General features: G+C 36.9%; 1 protein-coding gene across 2 annotated transcripts in view; it reads left to right on the top strand.

Annotated features, from left to right (window-relative positions):
- SMURF2 (SMAD specific E3 ubiquitin protein ligase 2) overlaps positions 1-27,453 on the top strand; it is a 65,543-nt gene that overhangs the window by 34,130 nt on the left and 3,960 nt on the right. For both annotated transcript variants that reach the window (XM_040530872.1, XM_040530871.1), the window contains exons 4-18: positions 4,662-4,795; positions 5,995-6,060; positions 9,620-9,704; positions 10,972-11,055; positions 12,350-12,552; positions 12,725-12,809; positions 15,233-15,391; positions 19,557-19,767; positions 20,925-21,028; positions 21,762-21,876; positions 22,288-22,466; positions 22,930-23,067; positions 23,238-23,358; positions 25,287-25,488; positions 27,265-27,340. In XM_040530872.1, the coding sequence (XP_040386806.1) occupies positions 4,662-4,795; positions 5,995-6,060; positions 9,620-9,704; positions 10,972-11,055; positions 12,350-12,552; positions 12,725-12,809; positions 15,233-15,391; positions 19,557-19,767; positions 20,925-21,028; positions 21,762-21,876; positions 22,288-22,466; positions 22,930-23,067; positions 23,238-23,358; positions 25,287-25,488; positions 27,265-27,340 (1,962 nt within the window). The remainder of the gene's footprint in view (positions 1-4,661; positions 4,796-5,994; positions 6,061-9,619; positions 9,705-10,971; positions 11,056-12,349; positions 12,553-12,724; positions 12,810-15,232; positions 15,392-19,556; positions 19,768-20,924; positions 21,029-21,761; positions 21,877-22,287; positions 22,467-22,929; positions 23,068-23,237; positions 23,359-25,286; positions 25,489-27,264; positions 27,341-27,453) is intronic.

Below are 27,453 nucleotides of genomic sequence, written 5' to 3'. Positions count from 1 at the left end.
TGTTGCTTTTTTTCGTACCATGAAGAATTTTGCTGTTCTTTAACAGACTGTAATAGGCTTACGTGCAGGAAAACTGTCTCTTAGCCATGTTGGATTGATTGAAGTGTCCCCAGTCTAGGAATTGTATAACAGGTTAACACTGCGGCTAATTAATCTTGTGTATCATGTGATAGCATATGTAAATGGCACAGTAAGATGGATCTGTTGCAGTATATTTATGGAATAATGTCTGAATTAGGTGGCTAATTCAAAGAGAATTTTTGTTTTGTTAACCTGATTCAGCATAATAGATACTCTGCTGTATAAGATTTAAATATATATATATTTCTGCGGTGTTGTAAAGAACAAAAAAGGGTTTGTTTTTGCCTTACGTGGCCCTTAATTCAGATTTTAGTGTGAAAGGAAGCAGCTGAATTGGTTGCTTAGATTCTTCAGTCTAGATGGGTGTGTGTAGAGGGGGAAATCTGGGAGGCTTTCCAGAGAGAGATTGCCAAATAGTTGCTGTCTGGATGCAGTTTAATGTCAGTAAAATACCATGCTTGCCCTGGATGTATTCCCCTTCCTTATTTTCAGTCTTGTTTGTGTTTTCCCTGTTGTTCAGGCCTTTGCTCAAAGCTTTGGATAACCAGACTTAATGCATTTACAGGTCTTCTTGCTTCTGAAGCATTTAACCACTATCTAAACCAGTAGTTTTGAAACTTATCAAATAGCCTTTTTCTATTCCTTCCCCTTTCTTCCTTTCTGTCATAGTGTTGATCTCTCCTACAGCCTTCCCACGCTCACCTGTGCTCTCTAGCCTGTTCCAGCCCTCCCTGTCAGCCTCTGCCTTTAAGGTATAGCAAGTCATAACATCTATTTACCTCTTAAAGGATCTGTAATCTCCACCGAAACCTAGTTCCTGGTCCCATCTTTACTCTGTGGCCTGCCAGTCTGCACCCCCAGGCTCCAGGAAGGACCGATGGCTTTACTTCCTTGTTACGCCTCTCAGATGCAGTTGGTTCACTGTAACCTCACCCAGCTTCTGCAACTTCCCAAAATCTCCTCACTTGTAGGTTCTAGTGCTGCGTGGTGCCTTTGCTTTCTCAAGCTGCTGCACTGCCCTGGCAGAATCACCATTCTCCCCTACCGTCCAACTTTGCTTTGCAGCTGCCTAGTTATTGCTAACGATCCCGGATTTTACAGTGTCTTTTAGGTTTAATTCAACGTTGGGCTGGGAAGTACTGGGGAGGAGAATGGAGCAGCCACCCAGTGCCACGTGTGTGTGCTGTATTCCTGTGTTAAACCACAGCCCCTGGCTTGGTGCTCTTCTCACCATCCTGCAGACTCAAAATACCCCTCAGCTACTCCCAGAGATGAGAGCTATGTCAGGGTGGAGAGAAGAGGAAAAAATCGGGATGATATTTTTTGGTCTGCTCCCTCTTCTCCTCTAGCCTGAAAACAGCTGATACCTCAAAGCATAACACTACCATTATATTGAATGTGTATATATATATATATATATATATATATGTGTGTGTGTGTGTGTGTGCGCGCGTGTGTGTGTATATATATATATATATATATATATATATGTAAAAAAAAATGGGAAAATGGAGAAATAAACTAAATAATTTGTCCAGGTCGTAAAAAAGTCTATGTGACAGCATGGATTAGAAATAGGGAATTCCTGGCTTCCAAGCCTGAGTTCATACCTCTTGATGTTGCATTTTTCTCTTTCTGGAGGGAGTACATCTGGCTTGTGATCAGGAAGAGATGTGTTTTTTCAGCAGTAATTTTTTTCCACTTTCTTCATTCTGCTTTTCTACCAAGCTGAACTCTTCAGGGAAAATGTGTATAATGCCATGGGGCTGAAAAGTTGCTCGATACCAAACCTTCCTGAGTGTGGTATATTGGCTCAAAAGGCAATACTACCCTAGCAAAGATGACAAACTAACAATTGTCCCTATGTTTTAAAATTCGATTAAAATATTTTAGAGTTTTCCAGTATTGCATTTACTTAATTTTTGTCTAGAAGTGAAAGTGCTAAGAATAGGCAGTTTTCATAAAATTTCCAAACATGCAATTCTTATCCAAAGCCCTAATTTTACAGATTCAGAAAATACAGGAAAATAGACCAGATGCTCTGCAGTTAAAAAAAATGTATATGGAAATTGAATTTCCAGGTTTCTACTTCGCTAATCCTGTTATCTTTGTTGAAGGATTTAAGCTGTGAAATAGATATTGCTGATGGGATGGAATTTAAAAAATAAAAATAATAATAAAAAAGAACCTCCAAGAACTTGAATAAGTAGTATAAGGAGGAAGAAAGGAGCATCCAATAAAATGAAATTGTTTATTTTAACTTATTCGCTTTAATTTTTGGAACATTCTTTTTTAATAACAAGTAAAATTCCTAGCTAAGCTTTTATGTTGGAACTTTATTGCCAGATGATGTAAAACAAATGTAACTTATCCACCAAACAAATTGGAAATGTCAACTTGTCCTACCATCACTCTCTAAATGCAACCATATATTTTCATGTCTGAAATTATGCAGAAATACAGATGAAGCATTTCACTGTAAAGCCAACTAGCAGTTACTGAGCTATTTATTTTCTTCCTTTGGTTTAGAGGGAAAAAAAAGACATTTTCATTTAAAAAATGCAGTATCTTGCTTATTTCCTTTAAATATGTGAATTAGCCAGGTTTTCAGGTGCAAAAAACAGAGTAGGCTCTAGTAGTTCTGTAGAAGTCTTCACCTGTTTGGTACGGATGGCTTGCTGTCTGTAGCTCAACCATGAGAACCTCACCCTGAAATGTTACAGTAATTCTTGGAAACTGTGTTGTATATTCAGCTGTTCTACATATTATTCAAACTGTTCTGTTATGAAATTGTATTAACCATATACCTCTGACTTTTTTAAAGCAACAAGGAAAACTGGAAAATTCAAGACAGGTCATGATAAGTCTTTATTTTTAAGTGCACCTAACTTGTTCTCATAAGAATTTATTTTAAGTACATGAAACATTGTAGACTGCAACCGTGCACGTGAATACCCATCTTCATCTCTTGTTTCTCTATGCAAAATTGGCATTGTCAAGGTTGTAAGGCCAGAAATCTTACATATCTTATGTAATCAGCTTACTATTCCAAAAACCTTGGATTTTGTTTAAGCCTTTTTTTAAAAAAAAAAAAAAAAAAGTGCACTGGTTATTTTAAACCAAACTCATGTATGTGCCTACAGTTAGGCTTTTCTGTCTTCTACTTCTTGGATCAGTCCCTGTCTGCAGGTGGTTTAAAAAAAAAAAAAAGTTGTCAAAGTTCTGCTTTGAGTTTTATACAATAAAGGAAAAAGGGAGAAGTGTTAATTGAGAGCTTACGTGATCGGAACTGCAATTTTAAACCATGAGTACTAGTTCAATTGCTTGGTTTGCCAACCTTGACAGTATCATTTGTACCTTTATGAAAATATTGAGATGTTTTAAAGCCAGAAAAACCTTCGTCAGTGAGGGAGAGGTATATAGAAATTAATTGAACTGTTTGATTAGTTTTCCTTCAAAATGAAACAAAAAACCTCTTGGAACTAAACTACAGAAGGCCAGAATCTGTGATCTGGGAATGGAGGACTACAAACAGTTCTCAGGCTCCAAGCCTTAATTACAAATTAATTTTCCTCAACTTGAAATATTGTATTATTAACTATATTATTCAATGTTGGCATTGGCTGATGTATCTTAGATGCTTTGAAATTGTCCTCTGAAAACCAAAACTAGCTCACAAAGTAATTGCTTCTGACGAGCAAAACTTGAAGCAATAAAGTAAAAATATAATAGCCTATACTGTCCAGGTTCCCTGAATTTGGTGAGATGCAGATCTAGACTTTGCAGTGCATTCCCATGGTAATGCTGACAGGACATGATTCCTATTTCAGCAGGGGGTAGGAAGGGAACATGGCACTTCTCGACAGATATACAGTATGAACTTTTTGAAATGAGTCACGCTTGTAATGTGATGTATTTTTCAAACTGGTCCTTTCTTGAGCTTTCTTAGTACTGAACTAGCTTCCCAGGGGTTCATTAACTGCAGGTATGTAAATAGCTTTACCTTCTGTTTTCCCTGAGCACTTAAGAGCGTGGAAACTAGGGTGACTTGCATTCCCAGTGTTTGGAAGAGTAGCCTAAAAAGAAGCAGCAGATGGAGTGCTGCAGAAGGATGCTAAACTAATAGTTTCTGTCCTGGCATCTGAAGTGCTCTGCCTGCTAATAAATACATCTAATACTATATAATGTGCTAATAAATACATCTTCCACAAGCATCACCATTGTTTTCAGTTAGGCTGAACATAGGCATGAGTCAAAGCATGCTTGTAGCCTTGAAGAGATGTGTTCACCTGGGACAGTCCAGAGTCTGTTAATGCTACTGTTTTAAACAGATATTGGTAGCCTTCTTCCATAACTGGGATTTTAGATTACTTTGTATTCAAGTAAATTCCTTCATAACATGTACTTACACTAAATGTGTATGTTATCTCTGCAGATGAGTTGTGCTCTCCTGCTGTATGTTCGATTTCTAATGTAATGGTTGATGATCTTTGTTTTTTTTTTTCCCTAAGGTGATTTCTGGAGCATCTTCAAAGCATTCAGTGAGTGCCACTCACAGTACTGTTCTTCATGTTTTTCAGATATATTGGGAAGTCAGATTCAATAACAATCAGTGTGTGGAATCACAAGAAAATTCATAAAAAGCAGGGAGCTGGTTTTCTGGGTTGTGTGAGACTTCTTTCAAACGCAATCAACCGCCTTAAAGACACTGGTTGTAAGTAAGCTCAGCACTACTGTTTCTTCTCTTTCAGACCTCGTTTATGCACAGAATTGTTGAAGAGTGACACACAATTGAGTTTTTGTTGTTGTTTTTTTATGAAGCTTTTATATTCCAATTGGTTTGGTAGTTTATAGCAGTGCTTTGTGGCAGAGGGTAAGTAGCATGGGCAGGTCAGAGAACATAACTTGCCTTTGGCTTTTCAGTTCTTTTGCCCCATTCCTGTAGACAGTGGTAACTTCAGTGCGGCAGTCTGGTTGCAGATTGTCAAGACTGAACTTAAATGTGTTGCAATTTTAAAGGAAGATAGATTCTGGTTACTTTCAAAAATAGGTGCGTTAAGGGGTAGATGAAAAGGTAAGTATTTCTTGAAGTGAAAGTTACATTTTAAAACGTCTGAGTCTTCAAAAGTAGCTTAGTAAGTTTTGTCATAAAATGTTAAGTGCTTTATAACACGGCTCTTTGTATTTACTCCTGAAAAAATTAACATGTACGATGCGGTTTTCTTGTTATCCTAATTGGTGCCATTTACAGTGATCAGTCATGATGCACACTTACTTCTGAACAAAATTTGGCACACCATTTATGATGGAAAATTGGTGGTTGCCAATAAAGATCACTTAAAAAAAAAAAAAAAAAGGGTAACCTTCTGGCAGAGAAGCATTCTGATTTTACTTCAAATAACAGGCTCCCTGGCGACAATCATAACTGAAATTCTAATTTTTAAATATTTGTTACTAGATCAACATTTCAGTGCATTACATTTTGCTCGGTTTTATGAAGTTCTATCTACATAGTATGGAACAAATTCTGTAGGCTAGCTCTGTGCTCTGCCAGTACGAGATGATACATAGGGATGAGAGTGACATATCACAAGGGGTGAGAGTTCAAGTTACTTTTTGAGAGTTGTTTGAGCTATCTAAATATGTAAACTTCTATCAACTAAAGGAGCTTCATATAGTAGGAAATATATTAAAGAAAATGTACTTTAATCTCTTTTTCTGTTTCAGAATTACAGAAGATGATGTCTTAAGATCTTTAGTTTTCCTTCCCTGCTTCTTCCCCTCTGCTCCCCCCATATCTTGAAGTCTTAAGTACTTTATGCTAGAATGAATTTTGTTCTGATGGTACTTCAGCCTGCCTTTCAAAAGCAGCAAAATGTTGTATGATTTATACTTTGTGTCCTTGTTTTGTAGATCAGAGATTGGATCTGTGCAAACTTGGGCCAAATGATAATGATACTGTTAGAGGACAGATAGTAGGTAAGTAAGGCTTTTAATCTTTTAGTTCACTTAGAGCTTAAAAGTAGCTGTGGAAATACACTACCTAGATATCAGGTTTCTCTATTATTTTTTTTAAATTCAGTGTCTAGTGCCAAAACCATTGACCTCAAGACAAAAGTGTGTGTGTGTGTGTATATATATAAAATTATAACTGTTGGGATAGTTAAGACCATACACATATAATACAAAACTTATTTAGAAAGTGTTGAATTTCACTCTAAACAAAGGTGGCAGTTCAAGCCTGAACCTCCTGTGGAAATACTGAGTACAAATGTCTTGGCCATTGAGAGTTCCCGTAAAGCTGTGGTTCCTGGAGGTTTGTGCAAAGATAGAACATCTTGCTGTAACAGGAGAGTATTTTTAAAATGGTCAGTTCATTTAGGATTATTAAGAGGCCTGTCACCGGTCTCGATAACTGTGCTTTCTTGTTCTGCTACTTCATAAACGTTAAATAATTATATTTTAAAACAAACAAAAAACTTCTTGAAGCTGGCAAATTGAAACATAAGCATCCCACAAATAACTTCATAAACCTCCTTTTGGTGCATTGTTGGTTGTTTCAGAGGACAGTGTTTCAAACAGGTAATGTAAGATGTCAAAAAGATGTGGATCAGGATAAGGAGTCTATATTTATGGCAAGGTGTTAGAGTTTTTGGAGATGGGGGTTAAAAAAGTGAGTTTGTATGTTCAGTATTATGTTCAATTATTATTTCAAATAATATCCAAGCATCATCCTTGCTTAGTCAGACAGAGAAAGCTATTGAAAAAACAATTGGCAAATAGGGGCTTCATTGTATATCTTTGTTTTCCTCGAAGTCCTGTTGATTAATACTTAAGACTTACTCTCTTTATGTTGCTTTTATCATTTGTCTAGCATCTGATCTGCAAGTGTTTGCACAGTGTTCACATAAGAGTAAGGTGGCAGAATAGGATTAAATGATGGTAGAAGTGTGGAACTGTAAGTGCAGTGCTGACACTTCCAGACCATTCTTGAACATTAAATTTTCCATTTGAGCTTGCGCAGACGAATAAAGAATAAAACAGTCATTTTTCTAGGGTGTGTTGTGTTGTCAGTTTGGCTTGCTTTTTAGTTTGTGCTGCAGTACGCTGGTCCCTGGATCACCCATGCTGTGTACATCCTGTTTGTGTGTGTGTGTGTGCGTTTTTTGCTTTTGTTTGGTTGTTGTTGGATTTTTGTTGTTGTTTGTTTGTTTTATTTTGTGGAGTGCTTTTTAAGAACAGACTGAGCGCAGCTGAGGAGGGAGCTTGTTCACGGCCTGCTCTACACAGCAGAGATGCCCTCTGCCCACAGCAGTCCTTCAGACATGATACTAGCAGGGCTTGTACCCTCACACCATGATGTGCTCTCATGCTGCCCTCCAGAGTATGCAACGTGCATCCTTGTCGTCACAAGTTGAGAATGATAGTCTTAATTTGGGCACTTTAAACAAGAGAAAACAAAACAAGCAAACAAACAAACAGTTCTCAAGGCTGTTGGGATGCCAAATGGGAAGCCTGGGTCAAATACCATGCAGTGTGGGCATGGCCAATACACTTCAGAGATGTCAGAGATAACTCGCTGTCAGCAATGTGGCCAGAAACCAGGCTGACCAGTTGGCTTAACCTGTTGTGGTCGTGGAAAGTGGTATAGCCAAAGCAGCATTTGTTCATTTGGCATGCTTCTTAGGCTGTGTCCCTAGTTAGCAGGAGCTGCTGGGTCATGCATTAAACCTAGAAAAAACACAGCTTGTCAGGTTACAGCAGAGACTGTTAGAACACATCTGTATGTTCTGCTATACGCTGTTACCGTCAGAGAGGTTTCCTCAGTCATGGCTGTGTTTGAATTTGATGCATGCTTGGTAGGACTGCAGAGACTCCTGTCTCTTCTGTTGAAATTGTCATTATTAATCTCCTTACGTTTTAATATTTCTTCGCTAACACAATTTTGTTGAATGAGTCAATGAGCCTGAGTAGAACTAGGTAATTCTACTGCAGTTATGTGGTGCGAAAATACTGTTTAAAAATTAGTAACAAAATAGAATAAGATAAAAATGTACTCTCAGTACTTTTAATGATAAACCCACTTAAATGAAGAAGCTATGCGAGATTGAAAAACAAGATTCAAATGTAAGTGGTAGCTTCAGAGGATAATAACGTTACAAATCAAGTGCACCGTGGTCATGACTTTATAATCTGGGTCAGCGAGCAAGGGGATCTCTATCTTAAAATCCTAAGGTTATCTTCAAAGGGGGGAAAGAAAAGGGGACTCTTGTGAGTAGTGGATGCAAAGGGCACCTGAACTGTGTCTTAATCTTGCAGCTGTCTTCTGTGCCACCATTTTATTTCTGATGTGGCGGCGCAGAAAAAATGAATCCTTACTCATTACAAAATGAAGCCGTACACAAATTTTGGTCCTCACATAGGCAAAGAGGAGGTAATTGCCTTTGTTTAGTTTCATTTTTCTGTGTGTATTGCTTGCCAAACCTTGCCTATATGCAGCAGTGTGAACTTGTGTGGGTTTGTTGCAGAATAAATACATCATCTAAGATTTCATTTTGTTTGAAATTAAATTTAAGGTGTCTTTCACTTCTAAGAAGGTGCATAGTAATGTTAGTGTTCATGGAAGACAAGAAGTAAATACCGATAAGGAATAAGGTAACCAGGTGCTGCAGGGCTCCCTGGGCTGGTCTGTTAAGGGCCCAAAATCTTAAGCTTCAAAACATGTTGTTGAAAGTTTGGTGTCTCTGGCAAAAGTTACCAGTGCTATTACATCTGTTTGCAACTTTGTGACCTGGATGAATGTCTGGTTGTGTCTAGATTAAGGTCTCTGAGTTTTTCACTTTACATGTAAACAGGGCTTTGTTGTCCAGAGGTAGAGTAGTGCCACTTCAAGAAATATGTGCCACTGCACATACTTAGTTCTTAAATAATCACTTTGTTGTTAAAAGCAAACCAAAAGCTCTTTTAAAAGCAAAAAAAAAAAAAAAAAAAAAAGCAGTTAACTTCTGCCTGATTTTGTGTGTGTGTGTGTGTGTAGAATTTCATGTGCACACAAAATACATAGTAATTTCTACATTATAAATGTAGTAAATGTAAATGTATAAATGTAGTAAATTCTACAAAGCATTTCTTGTTTTAAATACTCCAATGGGCAGTTCTCCCTTCCTGTTAGCAGTACACACCTGGTGCTAGCACTGTCCCGCTTGCTGCTGGAGCCATTCTGCATGAGGTGCTACCAGGGCAGCTTGTTATGTTACAGTCTGCTTCGTACAGGGAAAACCTAATGACAGTTTGAGTTAGCTTCTTTTCCTGCCTTAATTTGTGTTCATGTTCTTCAAGGTAGCTTTCTGAAGTAGTGTGTAGAGAATTACGTGTGTGAAAACGTGTTGTTGCTGTATAACTTTGATTGGTGGGAAGCAAAAAATATCCAGAACATGGTTCAGTTTAGTCCTTCAAATTTTGCTGTTTCTCTTTCAACTGTAACTGTAATTCACATGCAGGTGTCATATCTTTAATAATTCTTTTATTATCTTAATAGTAAGTCTTCAGTCCAGAGACCGAATAGGCACAGGAGGACAAGTTGTGGATTGCAGTCGTTTATTTGATAACGATTTGCCAGATGGGTAAGCTGACTCCACTGTCAATACAAATACAGCTCACACAACAGACTTCTGCAGTAATGAGAAGTCAAAGTAAAAATAGGTTAATTTATTTTTATTCTTACACTTGAGTTCTACATTTTTAAATTTAGGAACAGGCGATATGCCAGCCAGGCTACACAGAGTGTTTAAGAGTTTGACCCTTGTCTCTTTTTTTTTTTTTGGAAGTGGAGGTGGTATATATACATAAATGCAGTTTTAAAATATACTTTTTTCCACGTTATAGAATTGATAAGCTACTATAATCTTAAGTCACTGCCAGCTGACTGGCTACATCCATATAGTAGTTTTGTAGCAATGTAGTGATCGCACAGGCCTGGCCATCTTCTACAGAGCTGTGTAAAAATGGGTCACTTTTTTCTTCTATGTAAATTGTGGTGAATAAAACATGATTGGAAGAGCTAACGGAGCCTGAGTTCTTGCTGTATTTACCTGCCAAATGCTGGGTTTGGGATTTTGATTTATCCCTGTGAGAGTTAATGACATCATTAACACCTAGCAAAAAGTTTTGCAAGTACAGAAAAATGCTTTATTTTAGGTTGTGGTGCTGTCATCAACTTTTTCAGAGCAAACATAGAACCTTTTGAATGTGATTCTTTGCAGGTAAATACAAGACAAACTGATAATTCAGGTGATGAGCTTTAAAATGTAAATTATCATGTAAGTCCTAAACAGCATTCTTTTTTTAGTTTAGAGTCTGAGGAAGTCAAGAGTGTTCTTGAAAATGCTTTTGAATTTTCACTTTAAAATGTTAATTGTGTAAATATTGCTTATATAATTGTGTAACTGCACAGTCATATTGTCTCATGTATTTTGAAGTGCAAAAATAGTAATAAAAAAATCTTGTTATTTGAAGGTGACTTTTTTAGTGAAGCAAGTATTGGTGAAAACACTCCAAGAGGACTTATAAGGACAAACAAAGTTAAATTTGGAAAAACTAAACATGATGTTTTCAAAAAGTTTCTTTTTATGGTTAATTGGATTTAATTAGAATTCAAATATTTATTGAATGTGGTATGATATATTTAATGATATGCCTAGTTCCAAGGGAGAGAAGCATGTAAAATTAATTGAGAGTTGAACTTTCAGTTGTTTCCTGTTACCTTGTTCAGCTAATATGATTCATAATAGTGTACGTCTTCCTGAGTTGGCATTTATGTTGGAAACGTTTAGTGCCCTGGTTTCCTGGAAATACCACTCATTGCCTTATCTCTCAATGTCTGAATTCTAGGTGGGAGGAACGGAGAACTGCTTCTGGAAGGATCCAGTATTTAAATCATATTACACGAACAACTCAGTGGGAACGACCAACACGGTAAGAAATTGTTCAGGAGACCGTGCGTGTGATGAAGTCTGTCTGCTGACCAGGAGCACTGACCACAAGGGAGTCTAAGTGTCTCTACCAGGAAGTATTCAGCATTCCTCAGAGTCCCTGTACAAACGCTGTGTGCTTTTCTTTTCTAACATCTTACTCCTTCGTCCTGTCCAGTATTTAATTCAGAATAATCCTTTTGACTAGATTTTCTTCTCCCTGAATACTAGCATCTTTGTTCTCCTGTAAAGCTGCTATGGTAGAACCATATAAATACAGCCATTACAGTGTGGAGGCATTGTAAGAGGTGAATAAAGAGATCGTGAGCTATGTCTCATAGCTATGTGCATGTTATGACGGTGTAATGCAGAACTTTAAAAACTGGTCGTTACAGAACACGTTTTAAAATCATTACAATCACCTGCTCTAATAACCAAAAATGTGCATTGCAAAGCGTTTCTTCAAACCAGTTTTGCTGTTACCTGAACTGTAGACAGTGTCAGTGCGTGTTTTTCACTCTTCTGCAGAATGTCTGTGCCTATCAACTCTCTCTTGCACCCTCAATAAATATTATTCCAGTCTCTGTATGTAACCATATTTGACATAAAATAATGTAAACTGTTAATGCTGCCAGCTCTGATATATATTAGCAGTTTTAAAGTGACTGAACATACTGAACAGCTTTTTAATGTCTGTCTGTTCTTTTCTGGTATGTTAAAACACCTATTCTAAGCACCAGACATGTTCACAATAGAAAAATAAATACAAAATACATAACTTGGTTAGGGGGGTTTCCTGCATTCTTATCAATCCTTCTAACCCATTTTACGTCCTTTTAAAAGCAGCATTGAGATATGAAACCATAACATTCAATGTTTCCTCTTACTGTCAAGCTCTCAAGAACAACTGTTTCTATCTCACTTAACCCGTTTTCACCATCCTCGCCTAATAACCTTCCTTAAAGGTTAAAAGGAATAATGAGACCTTATAGCTTCTTCAGCCATATGAAGGCAAGTGAGAAATTTTGAACTATATGCTGCAGTTTTTTACTCTTGTTTTTTTAGGGTGGGAACTGCTCACATGAGCATTTGATATGATCTTGATCCTGCAGCATCATGTACTAAAGTGTCATGTCAGACCCTAGCACAGATGAGGAGGTTTAGTGATCGCTCTGGGATGAACAGAACAGCTCAGAACAGCAGCTTTCTGCCCATTGTCAGGGCATCCTGCTCCACGGGTAACTGTGACAGAAGCTTCTAGTAGAGAAAGCACATAATTTTCACATTTTTCCCAACAGGCCAGCATCTGAATACTCCAGTCCAGGCAGACCGCTGAGCTGTTTTGTGGATGAGAACACTCCAATTACGGGAACAAATGGTGCAACATGCGGGCAGTCATCAGATCCCCGGCTGGCAGAGAGGAGAGTCAGGTCACAGAGGCACAGGAATTACATGAGCAGGACACACTTGCACACTCCTCCTGATTTACCTGAAGGCTATGGTATGTAAATTAAAAATAATTTATTGTACGTCTCCTGGGGAGCAGGAAAAATGGGTTATATCTCATCATATATTAAATGCTTTTGATTGCTTAGTTTGGGGGAATCAGTCTTTGCGAGTTTTTGTATTACATGTTTTGTTCTTATAGTTATTAATTTGTCTTGATTTCACAGAGCAAAGGACGACTCAGCAAGGTCAGGTCTATTTTCTGCATACTCAGACTGGTGTTAGCACGTGGCATGATCCAAGAGTACCTAGGTAAGAAAATGATGAAAGTATCCTTAAGGTGTCAAATTAAAATGGTTTAACCAGTGCTCTTCTAATAGTTGTCTCCATAGTATTTGATATATTGATACTTACTGTTGGCCCCTAAAAAACTCATTTTAACAAGTCATTCATCAAAATGAATTAGTCTATTTTCCTCGCTTCTTCAGATTATTACTTTAATGCAATGGAGAATCAAGAAACAAACTACAGTGATGTAGAGATTCTTATTTTTTTTAATTCAGTCTCTGAAATTAACAAGACCTGAGAAACTGGCAGTATAAGTTTATGAGGAACAAATGGTGTGACAAATGTGATAGTAAAATGTGATCATTTTAGATAGGGAGCAGACAAAGGAGAAAACTTTGGAAAATCTAGTGGGTGTCATGTATATTTAAGATGCAGCATTTGTACTGAACGGCACTCATCATTAAAAATTCACTTAAATTTACTTGGCTGTGAGAATTATTGTCCAATGTTCAGACTACCAAATATAATTAACTCAAGGAATGGGAAATGTAGTATATTCTGAAGAAATTAATTGGAGACACTGGGTCATAAAAAGCCTGGAAGCTGAAATGGTGAGCGATGTTCAAAGTGCTGGGATTTTTTTTTTTTTAAAGAAAAAAAAAACAAACAACCCAACCAACTGAAACAAGATAGAACAACAACAATTTTTTTTTCCACTTGGGTATGGTAGCAAATATCTAAAACTACACTGGCTTTTTTACAGCTTTTTTCCCTTTACAGAGCAGAAAAGGGAAAGAGCACATGATTATTTCTGATGTATACGAAAGGAAAGAAAGAAAACGTGGGAATTATTGTTAGTTTCTGATTTTCTTTACAATACCATCCTGAGATTTTAGAAGACAATAATTTTCAACGGGATTTTTTTTTCTTAATGTGTGCAGTTTGGAATTGGCAGCCAGTATTGACATTTATGAGAATTGTAAAAACTCTGTCAGTTGCTGCTGGTGTTCATTCCCATGGAAATGGATTTTGACTCTCCTGGGAAGGATAAAGTGCCTCGTAGCCATAACTTCATTGCATTTTCAAATGATTCTTCTAATTGTTTTTAGTAGTCCTTTTGTGTTACAAAATTATCCTTTGTTATGATGCATTATCTGAAACATGAGAGTGCAATAGAGTTGGCAGTTGTGTATTAGGAAGTATTTGTTCACATGATTTACATATTATATAAAACTAGAAACTAGACCTCTCTAAAAAAAAAATGTCATATCAAAAAATGAAGAAAGTTAAGTTTCCTCAAGTTTGTTTTGTAATGATTTTGTACAAAATCCAAGTTAGGACTGCTTTTAGGTGTGGCAACAGAAACTGTGTGAGTGTCTCTGAGAACAAAATTTGGCTGCTTGCATGTACCAGCCACGATGACAGGACAGAGCTTATGTCATTTCTAAGAAACATTGTATTTTATGCTAATATGCCACAGTCATTTAGCTAGTAAAAATAAACCCTACAGTTCAGCAGCGCTGTGTGTATGGGTAATATCAGCAGAAGCTCATTCCCAGAGCCTGTATTTCCTTTAGTAGCTGTTAAACTTTTTGAGTCCCTGTAGAGTGCATCTTTTCAGGCTCTATGTCCCTCAGCTCTTTCCTCCCATCAACTCTAATGGTACCATGTGATATGAAGACTTGCACCTTCAAAAGTTAAGGCTCTTGATAGGGTGAGGTATCCAAGATGTGAATCGCATACATTTATTGAAAAACTAACATTTGAAAAACTAACACTTGTCTTCAGTGAGCCTCTGAAACAAATCTGCGTAATCCTAATTTCAGCAGAATTTTCTTGAGACCAATTAAGGTTTCTCTGCATTGCTCAGTGCAGAGCTGTCGTTGTTCTTTTTTTTTTTTTTTTTTTTTAAATAATTTGTTAGAGACCTGTTTGCTTCCCACTGGCACTTGGGGTTTGGGAGCAAAAATCAGCTGTGGCCTACATGCATATTCCATGCATAATTCTTCATGGAAAGTGTAACTCTTCAGAAATATACTTTTGTTTTGTAGGAGTTTTTAAAGTGTGATTCAGAGTTCCTTACATGACTAATGTTGTTTTAAAAATGTTTTCTGTCAGAATTGGTGTAGAACTGCAATTCCATTCTGGCAAATATGGCAGTGGCCTTTATTTTTGTTTTAAGCCTCTATTAATTTAACATCTGAAGTTAGTTTGTAAAAATGAAGGTTATTTGATAAGAATTTTTTTTCCCCGTGGCATGTGTTCTGGGGTGTGTGTTTTTTCTTTGGTGGGCTTGCACCTTGGGAGCAGAGATTCCAGCTGAACAGATCAAGTTTCTGAAACAATACATTTTCTCAGACTTCATGGAATTGTTCTGTTACATTTACGCTTGTTTGGCTCAGAGGCCAAATGCTGAGGTATTTTTCATTTTATATTTGTTTTCACAGGGATCTTAGCAACATCAATTGTGAAGAGCTTGGTCCCCTGCCTCCTGGATGGGAGATCCGAAATACAGCAACAGGCAGAGTTTATTTTGTTGACCATAACAACAGGACAACGCAGTTTACGGATCCACGGCTTTCTGCTAACTTGCATTTAGTATTAAAGTAAGTCTAAAGTCTCCAGCACATGTTGAATGTAATAGAGGAAAGAAAGTGACTCGTAAGGGGTACTAGATTTTATATCAAGATGTATTCTGCCATTCAGTAGTATTTGAAGCACAGCAGCAACAAAACAAAACAAAGCAAAAAAGTAAAACAAAACAAAACAAAAAAAAAACACAACCCTCTAGCAGCATGTAGACAGGAATGTGGCTATTGTGATGCCAGGAGTGGGGGCCGGGAGGGAGGGAGGAAGCAAGTGCCTTCCCATGCAAGAGACTGGCCTGTGGAATTCATTCCAACAGCGAGACAGACACTTTCTTTCCTTTTCTTTTTGTTTTGTACTACTTTCAGTGATGGAGTGCTTGTTTTAAAAATATCAGATTGCATTCAATACCCAATTGAGTTAGGCAAGGGTACAGAAGTGCCCAGCTATTTTTCTGAGAGAAAGAGAAATAATTCAGCCCCTACATTCAGTTTTAGAGTAAGACTAGTTGAGATGTTCTCAAAAATAAGACACCAATAATTTAAATTGGATTTGTTACCAGTAAAAACAAAACAAAACAAAAACAACAAACAAAACAAAAAACCTATTTCCTCTGCATTAGTGCAGATATCACATTTTAGTATCACAATTTTAAAAAGAGAAAGGGAAACTCAAAAGGATTCTGGCTGTTGTTTTCATTCCCAAGTACTCACTTCACCCTGAGGAACTCTACTGAAAATGGAAACCAAAATGTGAACAAACATTTCTGTTTTGCCTCGACATGGCTATCAGTTTGTCCAAGCTCCGTGGGAATTTGCTTCTATTGTTTCTCCTATATTAACGCCTTTTAATACTCTTGGGAAACACCTGTAAACTATTAAGTGGGTGTTAAGTGGAAGGAACAAATAAAGAACTGGTAAGATAGAAAGTAATGTGCGGCCCTGGGCAAGGAATAAGTGTGGGGAATAGTCCTTTTAAGGAAGTGAATCCTTGGGAAGAGAAGCTGAAGCAAACAATAATGGCAGCAAGCACTGAAAAGACAGAACCAAGGAATAAAGTAATATCCAGGAGTTGCATGTAACTTTGTGCATAAAAGTTAGCTAGCCTTTGCCCAATACCCATTTGAAGTTACTAGCCCAAGAGGGAGGCAAGTCTAAATATTGACAAATATTTATTTGTTCAGAAAGTCATTGTTTGTATTTTTGTATATTACAGAGCATTAGTAAAAGTTCCCATCATCCAGACAGTTAACGAGATTTAGATATGTTAACCAAGAAAAACTTCAGACCCTCTTAACTACAAAAATGTAATTCCTAACTGTAGAACATTTAGTTAACTGGTCTATATTTGAAAAAACTGTCCTTCACAGGTATGTTTATTTTTAAATGGTAGTAAACACATAGTGGCTAGGTCAACATGTGTTGTGAAGGACAATACATAGGTAGCTTTTCATCTAAAAAATCCACTTTGGCTTTCAAGTTCCAGAAACATTTTGCATTTTTTTAAACTTAAGCACACTGTAGTAGTTCATTTTCATTTGTACATCTGTCTTTCATTAGGGAAGGATTTCAGAAATTCAACCAACAGTGTCATCAGCAAAATCTGCTGCCTGATAAATCTTTTCTGGTGTTTATTCTTTTATGGCACAAAACGGGATATGTGAAAAAACGAGACCCACCTCATCATTTGTTCTTTAAAAAAACAACAACAACAGGAAAAAAAAACAAACAGGCAATATGCCTCAGGCTTGTCATTTTTTAAATTATCTGAGAAATAAGTTTAGTGTTTGGGTGGAATGGGTGTGATAGTTCTAGGCTCAAAATTGTAATAAAGATTTTATGTTCGGTAATACTGACTTCTGTTGGGCTGAGTAAAGAAATTTTTTCTTTCAGTGATGACATTAGAAGTTATGAAAATAATCAAACTTGTTAACCAATTCCGTTTTTAAAATATTGGCCAAGAGTTCATGTTAGGTTTTGATAGTTATGGTACCTGAAAAGTAGTTAGCTATATCCTCAAAACACAGTATGCAATCAAGCATATTCATTCAGCTGCGAAAACAAACTTAAGAAATTACATTTAATTACTTCAAGTACTGCAGATTGTTTAGCTAATACTACACTGATTATTTTTAGTCTAATATGGAGGATGGCATTTTATTTTTCTTCTTCTAGTGCTGCTTTATTTTAATTTGGTTTAATTTGATGCTCAGATCTTAAATTCATGCTCATTTCAGAGACTGCATTTTGTTTGACTAACTAGTTTTATGTCTAGGATACTGTGTTTTTATACTAAAAGAGTATACATAAAGGCAGTATGAATGTATGCTCACTTCAGTATGTAATTATGACCTTCTCTGGTAGGCATATATGAGGGATATTTTTACAAGATTGTCCTTATGGAATCAGAAAATGCAGAAGGCACAATAACATTTGCTGGTTGGACTAGATCTTGGAGGTCTTTTCTTAGCCTTAATGGTTGTATGATTCTATGATTTCTGCTTTGATTTCTGTATCAATTAAATACACTTTTACTTGTGATTAGCTCTAAATAAGAATCTCACTTAAAAGTATCATGCAGGTAGCACAAATAATGTTGAACCGTGCTCTGGAACCACATCAAGTATCTCTAAGTTACTGTAATGGCTTGGTTTCTTGGGAGTGAATTATTTTAAAATAACTGCAGTTTATTGTAGTTGATCAGCTATAATGTGATCAGCTTAAAAATAAAGTTAATGTACCCTTATTTAAAAACAAATAACAAAGATCTGTGAATTTAGCAAATTCAGTTAAACTAACCTCTATGCCCTAGGATGCAGGGCTTCAGTAACAGAATAGGATTATTCCCTACCTCTAGTCCAGAAGTGAAGAGAGATTATTAATAGTAAGCTTTGCATTATTGCTGAAGTGATCCAAAATGTGTGCCATTGCAGAGGTTTCTAAACAGTAGGTTTGTAGGACTACAGGTAAAACATTCGAGTCAACTGCTGTTAGTTTCCCTTGAGGGTAGTTCATGCAAAATTACTTTAAATAAAAGGTTTGAAAATAACAAAATAGCTATCAGAACCACATGGCATACTGGGAATGCCCCCACCCCCTTCTTAATTGCCGAATCTGAATGTTGCTTTGGTGAAAGCCTGCTGGAAATGAATTTTGGTTGGCCAGGAGAGCTTTCTAGTAGACACTGCTTCAAAACAGGCAACAGACTGAAAATGTAAAATATATTAAAGTTGTGTGTGGTCCGATCTAATATTTTTGGTCCCTTATGTTGCAAAAAACAATATATATTCCAATGAAAAAAATTCTAAATTGTGACCTTTCCTATTTATCCAATAAATTTAGGGTATTATCATGTGCGCCACACTGAGAGGTGGTGTTGTTGTTGTTGTTATTATTTTTTACCCACAGTTTATGTAAAATACAACTTTTATCCTGGCTTGTTTGGAGACGTCATACTGAAATACAAAAATATCCACTCACTGTCTACAAGAAATGACACAAGGGAGGGCATCTCTGCTCAAGATAAATTTTCTTTTTCTAGTAAGAAGTTAGATTTACAAAATCTCTTAGAATTGCTAGTAAAAATACTTGTTTATCTGTGCCAATTAGTTACATGTGAACTCCCCACATTCCTGTGGTCCAGACTAGGCCAGGTACAAGGGACAAGGTCCTTGCCAAGCTGCCAGTACAAACATCTTTTTGTAAGCTTACTCTTTTTCAGACAAGCCATTTAAAACAGACTATGGTATTGACTGTAGATTAGAAGCATAGTGTTTGGCAGACCCCTGAATTTTAAAATGGAGGAAGGCAAAACATGCAAGGGAAATATGGAAATGGTATCTGAGAAATTCAGTGTCAGCAGCTTAGTAGTAAAATTGTATGGCTAATACCTTATTATATAGTGCTGTAACCTTTTACATACTTTGTAGAGTAGTACTAATAGAAATAGCAAACCCTGAAAACAACTGATCGTTGCCAAGAAAGACAGAAACATATGTCTTCAGTCAGGATAAAATCTCTCTGAATTTATTTTTTACTGGACCTGAATGTTTTTAATGTAATCACAGTAATAATCATAGTAAAATGTTAAGTAGTTCAGTTACAAAAACTTAACCTTTAAGAAACATCTGAAGAAAAGAGGGGACATATGACTGGAATACCTGCAAACAGCTGTGTTTGTTTCTAGCCGCCAGAATCAACTTAAAGATCAGCAGCACCAGCAGCAGCAGCAGGTAGTGTCCCTGTGTCAGCTTCCAGACGAGGCAGAGTGTCTCACTGTGCCAAGGTACAAGCGAGACCTGGTGCAGAAACTCAAGATCCTGAGGCAAGAGCTGTCACAGCAGCAACCTCAAGCTGGCCATTGTCGTATTGAGGTCTCCAGGGAAGAGATTTTTGAGGTAATTTGAGAACTTGACCTATTTATTAACATTGAGGGAAGGGGAGGAGGGTTATCCGTAAGTGTCTGAAGAAGTCATGCAGGTAGATGAAATGTTGAAGCCTGGAGTTAAAGCTGAAATTTTATCTGTGGTATATGGGCACAGGAAGCATTATGCGTGTGTGATCAGAACAGTTGTGTATGTAAAGTAGAAGTATTTACCCTGTGAAGAAGAAGAAAAAGGAGGAAAGCTTTCCCTGTGGTTGGAAGTGGATGCTTTCCTCACTTCTTTCACCACTATAAGACAGTGCCTCTTACAGAGGGGATGTTGCAGTCTGAAAACTAAACAATCTGAAAAGATCTTTGATGTTTTTGTAAGTTAAATAAAAAGACTATTGAATAATATTCATCTTTGGAGTTAAAATTGCTTAGCACCTATCTCAGTTCTGGCTGATATTTTTGCAGAATCAGACATATTTTATGCATTCAGTAGGCTTCTGAATGACCAGAGATGTCTGCATTGAGTCATATACATTTTATTTTGTGAGATTGCTCAGCAGAATAATTCTGCTGAATTGATGAAATGCAGTTATAATACACTGACTTTTTCTGAAGAACAGTACGTCCTGAGAATTTTATCAGCCATCCCACCAGTCCCTGTTGCATTTTTATCCCACCCACAAACATGATAGCCCGCTGTGTTGTCACCGTTTTTACAGCCAAGAAAGATTTGTGTTGGCCTTCCCTTTTGAGACTGTCAAGTCACTTCATAATCAACTGAAAAAGAAAGGGGGGGAAATGCTGCTGTACAGCAGTGAAAATTATCATTTTCATTATTACGAATTTTTATTTTATTTTTTTGAAAACAAAAATTTACTGACACAGATTTGGCGGGAGGGGGTAAAGTTTGTTAGAATGATAGAAACTATTATGATCATTGTACACCCCTGGAAGTTTAGAGGTGGTTCTTCTCTCATATCTGTTTTATTTGACAAGCATTATCACATTTGTAGAAAACTGTGTAGCAGTCTGTGATCGGAGAAACACTGGTTAGTATCTAGGAAAATAGTATCCCCCTTGGACTTAGAATCTGAGACTCCCTTCATTTCTAATAAACAGTAGTAGCTTCTTCTTGTCTGTAAATAGCAGTTAATAAAAGAACGTGTTGTGTATTTACAGGAATCCTACAGGCAAGTCATGAAGATGAGGCCAAAAGACCTGTGGAAACGATTAATGATAAAATTCCGTGGGGAGGAAGGCCTTGATTATGGAGGTGTTGCCAGGTAAACAGTGCATCCTCTGTCTCTTCCCGCAGCTTCACCAGCTACACTGCTCTGAATCCAAGACTAGACTTATAACAGCCCTGTTTTTTTAAAAAAAATAATATATATATATATATATATTTATTTCAATAACGGATTATTCTTCTGACATGCATATATTTTTCAGATAATCTTTTTTAAGGCAAAATGCATCAAAAAAACACCTAATTCCTTGTAAATAAATCAAAATGCATGTTACAGATTGCATCGGAGGCTTATCACATATGTGAGACGCGCTTTTGATATCTACCAAAATTACACTATTTGTTTTTGGTTAGTAAAGCCTTCGGTATCTGAGAATTTACACCACTAAACACTCAACTTTACAGCAGAGTTTTGATCAAAAATATGCTTTATTATAAGTTACCACTACTGTTTGAAGCAATATCTTAAGAACTAGCAGTTGGAAGGTAACTAAAGTCTGTCAGTTGTCTGTGAGGTTGTTCTTGACTTTTTTATATAAAGGAACTTTTTTTAATTGTATGAAGAGATCCTTCATATATTAAAACCTATTCTAGGAATTCTGTTGGCTGTCAGGAGCTGTGCAGTTACTGAATCAGTTAAAAATAATTCTGATTTCAGCCTTATCTAAACATGTTCATAGCCAACTTCATTTTCAAAAGATTGAAGATATTCTTAGTATATGAATGCATTTGTCTAAAGTACACTATAAATTATTATTATTTTTCTTTAGGGAGTGGCTCTACCTATTGTCACATGAAATGTTGAATCCATATTACGGTCTCTTCCAATATTCCCGAGATGATATTTATACACTGCAAATCAACCCAGACTCTGCAGTTAACCCGGTATGACTGGCAACAGGAGTTTTGTGACCTAGAAATGAAATACGTGCAGAGAACGTTCTAGACTTAAGAATCTAATTCTTGCATTAGTATTACTAGAGACTGTGCAATATGATAATTTATTTTTAGAACTGATCAAAGAAACCTCCCAAATGTGTTCTTAATTTTCTTTAAGATGTTGATTTATGTTTCCTTTGGGAGAAATTAAGTTTGTTTTGATTCTTAGTAGTAAGACTTCTGGACTGGAAGCAATATACTAAATGTACTGTGTATAAAAACAAAAAAGAAAAAAAGTTCTGGCTATGTTTTTGGGTTTGTTTTTATTTTTTCTTTTTATTGAAATTTTGTTTAATATTCAGCAGATTCAACTAGCAGTCTTGTTTAGCTGAATGACTTAGTCTCTTTCAATTCTAGGAACACTTATCGTATTTCCATTTTGTTGGACGGATAATGGGGATGGCTGTATTTCACGGACACTATATTGACGGGGGCTTCACGTTGCCTTTCTATAAGCAGTTGCTAGGAAAGCCAATTACTTTGGATGATATGGAATTGGTTGACCCTGATCTTCATAACAGCTTAGTTTGGATACTGTATGTACTGTGTGTTATATTTTACAATGTTAGATTTCTTTCTGTTTAACACATGATATATGTCCCTAAATCCTGTTGAAAAGAAATGAGGTATATTTTGATCTCCTGCTCAGGCAGATTTAAGAAACGTCTTTCTTACATGCACAATATGTCTCCTTTAAAGGCTTAACATGCTCAAAGTATTCAAATCTGGGGGGGGATGAAAGATTACTGAGCTGTAAAGTATTCCGTTGTTCATAAATTTAATTGATTTTGCCTATTATAAACAGCATGTTATCGAAATATAACATTGGAAGTTTGATAATTGGTTTAAAATATAACAAAAATGTGTATTCATCTCTTGCTTCCAAGCAGTAATTTTAAATGTTACTCAAAAAGTAAATTACGATGTCTGTCAAAAGTATTATGGCTGTAATATATTGCAGAATATATTTTTGTTGAGTCACTTATTTCTTTCCACCAGTGAGAATGATATCACAGGAGTCTTAGACCATACATTCTGTGTAGAACACAATGCATATGGGGAAATTATTCAACATGAACTGAAACCCAATGGCAAAAGCATCCCAGTGACAGAAGAAAACAAAAAGGAATATGTCAGGTACTTATTTGAAGTAATTGTTATGGTGTGTTTTTTTATTCCTAAATGGCAGTGCAATAATTTTGTTGTTACATATTGCTGTTAATAAGGCCATTTTTTTGGCTGAATAAATTGCAGGTTTATTATATTTGAATACATTTTTCACAAATCCAATTTGCACTTGCTTGCAGGCTTTATGTAAACTGGCGATTTTTACGAGGAATTGAAGCTCAGTTTCTGGCTCTACAGAAGGGATTTAATGAAGTAATCCCACAACATCTGCTGAAGACATTTGATGAGAAAGAGTTAGAGGTCAGTACACTAATGTTACGTTATGTCGTCAAGTGTAATAATAAAAGCCCGAGGCATCCTTTTGAGACTAAGGAACATGTGAAGTTGTATCCCCAGTGCTTTAGGGGTTTTGCAGGTGTGCTATTACAAGAAATACAGTTAGCATAAGAGGTTACCAGGTCATGCAATCTCTGAGATGGACAGCATGCATCTTCCACTGAGAACTAGTAGAGTGCTTCTCAAGGTGACGTTTCATAGCAACTGTGTAAGTGGTAGATGAGGAGACCTTCTCCTATAAAAAAAAAAAAAAAAAAAAACAACTTGCTGAACCCATAGAGTGTGATCTGCAGTGACCTTGGATTATTTCACTGAGTGTTACTCCAGCAGAGGCAGTGGTGCATATTTCTCACAGTGTAGTTTCATGATATTAATTTTAAGTGCTGCCAGGAAAATGCTCTGTCACTCCTTCCCACCTTGTTCCCAGCCCCTCCAGTGTACTGCACTGACATTGGTGTCAGACAGCTATGTGGTTTTGCAGAGCTGAGTTATGCCAGACTAAACTGGCCCTGCAATATAGCATAAGGAAAGGTGCTGTCACCAACAAATGTGATATAAAATGTCAAGATCAGCATCCACACATTATCATTTCAATTCAAATCCCATAGATCTCAAGCTTGTTTTAAAACTGAAATCTAATATACAGTCTGTCAGCTGCAGAGCTGAGCTTCTTGCCATATAAAATGGCCACAAGGTAAATTATTAATGCTTTCTTTTGTTCCCTGTACTAGAATGTCAGTGAGTGCTATTCCTTAATCCTGAATGTTCTCATTCAACAACAACCAGCCAGCCAGCCTGTTAATCCACAACCATTTTGCAGACAGAGGAAGAATGGTGAAGGTCTGGTGTTGTTAGTCACAAGCAGATGTCTTTATAATCATATCCCTTCTGAGCTTAAGCCAATCCATTGTGGTTCTCTATTTAGAAGTGCCAAAAGCTCATCTTTAGGAGATAAATCTTATTTGTATTACCTGTATGGTATCACAACAATAAAATTACTTCTGGGGGTCCAGAGTTGGATGAGCCAAACTGCACCCTTAGTTTTGCTCCAGAAAGAAGTATTGAATTCAAATTGGAATTATGTGCACTTTCACATATGGGGAAGAATCTGTGCTGCTAGTATTTGATTGACAGGCCAAGATGTTTTCCTATAAGCTCATGAAATGTTTGAATTTTTTATTTGAATTAAGATAATTTGAAAAACTGTGTATAAAGGTAAGGCTCTTCTAAAGAAAAATGTTGTATTTCTACATCGCCTAATATTAGTGAGAAGTTATAATTTTCCTTTGGTTTAAAATCTGTCAATTTTTCAGACTCAGTAATTTATCATTTGTCTAGCTCCAAATCTTGTTGTTGTTGTTGTATTAATGGTCACAGAATCATTTGGGTTGGAAAAGACCTCTAAGATTGTCAAGTACAACTCCCTAGTATTACCCTAGCACTGCCAAGTCTGCCACTAAACCATGTCCCTAAGTACCACATCTGCACTGATGTCTTTTGAATACTTCAGGGATGGTGTGACTCAACTACTTCCTTGGGCAGCAAGCACGTTCCAATGCTGCATAAACCTTTCAGTGAAGAAATTTTTCCTAATATCCAACCTAAACCTCCCCTGGTGCAACTTGAGGCCATTTCCTTTTGTCCTATCACTTGTTGCTTAGGAGAAGAGGCCGACCTTCACCCTGCTACAGCCTCCTTTGAGGTTGTTGTATAGCATGGTAAGGTCTCCCCTGAGCCTCTTTTTCTCTAGGCTAAATAACCCCAGTTCTCTCAACTGCTCCTCATAAGACCTGTTCTCTAGACCCTTCCCAGCTTCGTTTCCCAACGGAAGATGGATAGGTCCTAGCTCCCATCCCACTTATGAAATTATTAATTATATTTTAAATTTACAGCTCATTATTTGTGGACTTGGAAAAATCGATGTTAATGACTGGAAGGCAAATACTAGGTTAAAACACTGTACACCGGACAGCAACATTGTGAAATGGTTCTGGAAAGCTGTGGAATTCTTTGATGAAGAAAGGAGAGCGCGACTTCTCCAGTTTGTGACTGGCTCGTCCAGAGTGCCTCTGCAGGGCTTCAAGGCATTGCAAGGTAATGTTTTGCCAGAAGTAACTGCAAATGCCTGTATTTGGAGACACATCACAGAAACATTAGCTAAATGTAAGGCTGGTTGGCGGTAATGTGACTTTTTTCAGGGGGATTTTTAATGGTCTGATGAATAACAATCTCAGAAATGCCCTTTTTGCCAGTTTGTTTGTTACCTTTTAAATCAGCTGCAAATGGTTCTTGTTTCAATTATGCACTTCCTTCCTTCCTTCCTTCTCTAGTAATACTTTCTGATCAGTGGAGATCTAGCAGGGTTCTCATTATATTTTTCATGGAAGATTGTTTTTTTATTTCTCTTCTGCAAGCCTTCATCGTCTGTACAGCTCTGCGACCAGAAGACACCAACATGGAGTGTTCTTATGTTTCTGACAGCAGATGCACTTAGTAATCTGTACTGGTTTTATTGTAAGAGCAACATAGTCACAAGCATCCCAGGCAATAGAAATGATCTACTTAGTTATTGACCTGTTTTCTGAACTTCAGTCGAAGCTTTGGATCTCTGCTGCAGCAACTCTGGCTGCAACCCTTGTCGTTCTGTTAATGCACTAGTTACCCTATTTCATTCTCTCACAAGATGAGAGAAAGCAGCCCAGGGGAAACACTGACCACAAACCATTTTAATAGGTAGAAGATCCGGAGAGAACACACATTCAGTGATAATAGCTGCCACAAACAATAGTGAATTGCTATAGAAATCAGTTTCTTCTTCTTCATCCCTTCTTCACCTGGAAGCCCTCGTTTTTCTTTTCTTCTGTTCTTGAGCTCTAAAATGTTCAGGAGCATTAGAAGCTCAGGAATAGTGACATTTTGAAGGCCCTAGTTACTTTGTGTTTAAATAATACTGGGGAGAGACTTGTTCAGTCAAACTGTGTAACTGTTAATGGCCTGAGAATAGCTGAAAGTAGGAATAACCTACAGCTAATGTGAATGCTGTTAGTATAGTGAAGCAAACTGTTTGGAGTATGGTAATGCCAGTTTACCTGCACTGTATATTCTAATATGACTATGCTAGTGGGGAAAAAAAAATCTGTGAAAAACAAGCCTGCTTTCCAACATATTTGAACATGGACCTTGTCAGCTTTTAGATTTGAGTTGTGTTAACACAGCAGTACGCTTTTATTTGCTTACACTCCTAGCTGACAGCAAAGAATCCCCATTAGAAAGATTCGATACTGTAGATTATATTCTTAAATGTCTGTCTACACAAGCAAAAATTCCAGTTTTATTAAGGCTAGGGCGTTTGTAAGCTCTTCTGGCCTTTGTGTAAAAGGCTTCTGTGTTGCAGTATTTCATTTAGCAGAGATTAAGGGGATCGCTACACAGTCAAGTAATTTCACAAAAATATAGAAGTTGGTATCTGTGACTCTTCTGTCCAGTTTGGCCACTACTCAACAGCTGTTATAACATGGGGACCAATAGAGCTGCGTTAAGTTTCCTTCTTTAGGAAGGGTGGGAAAAGTTAGATTCAGAACTGTTAGAATTATATAGTGCACAGTGTAAAACATATTTTATTCTGCCTTATCGATGCTTTGTTATTGTTTATCTTTCAGTGACTTAAATAACTGCATGGTTATTTTGTGGGGGTGGATGGGAAGAAACTGATATGCACTATGAGGTGCTTTTTTTTCGCTAGGTGATTATGGTTTCAACTTGGGCATAGTTTCTCTTTTTCTTGCTTTATTTACTTGTTTGTTACAGTGCAACAAAGCAATTTCATATTGTGTGAGACAGTAGTAATAGGGATCTTTTCTGGATTTTCAGGTGCTGCAGGCCCACGACTATTTACAATACACCAGATTGATGCCAGCACTAACAATCTGCCGAAAGCTCATACCTGGTAAGAATGCTTCAGGTCTCTGTTGTGATGTATAGATTTGCCCTCTATATATTTTGAATGGTTTCTTCATTTTCTGATGTCATAAATGCTATCCATTACGAAGTAGTAAAGGT

Source organism: Cygnus olor, chromosome 18 (genome assembly GCF_009769625.2).
Source record: "Cygnus olor isolate bCygOlo1 chromosome 18, bCygOlo1.pri.v2, whole genome shotgun sequence".
Taxonomy (NCBI): domain Eukaryota; kingdom Metazoa; phylum Chordata; class Aves; order Anseriformes; family Anatidae; genus Cygnus; species Cygnus olor.
The sequence above is the reverse complement of the archived record's forward strand: the minus strand, read 5'-3'. Positions and strand labels throughout refer to the sequence as shown.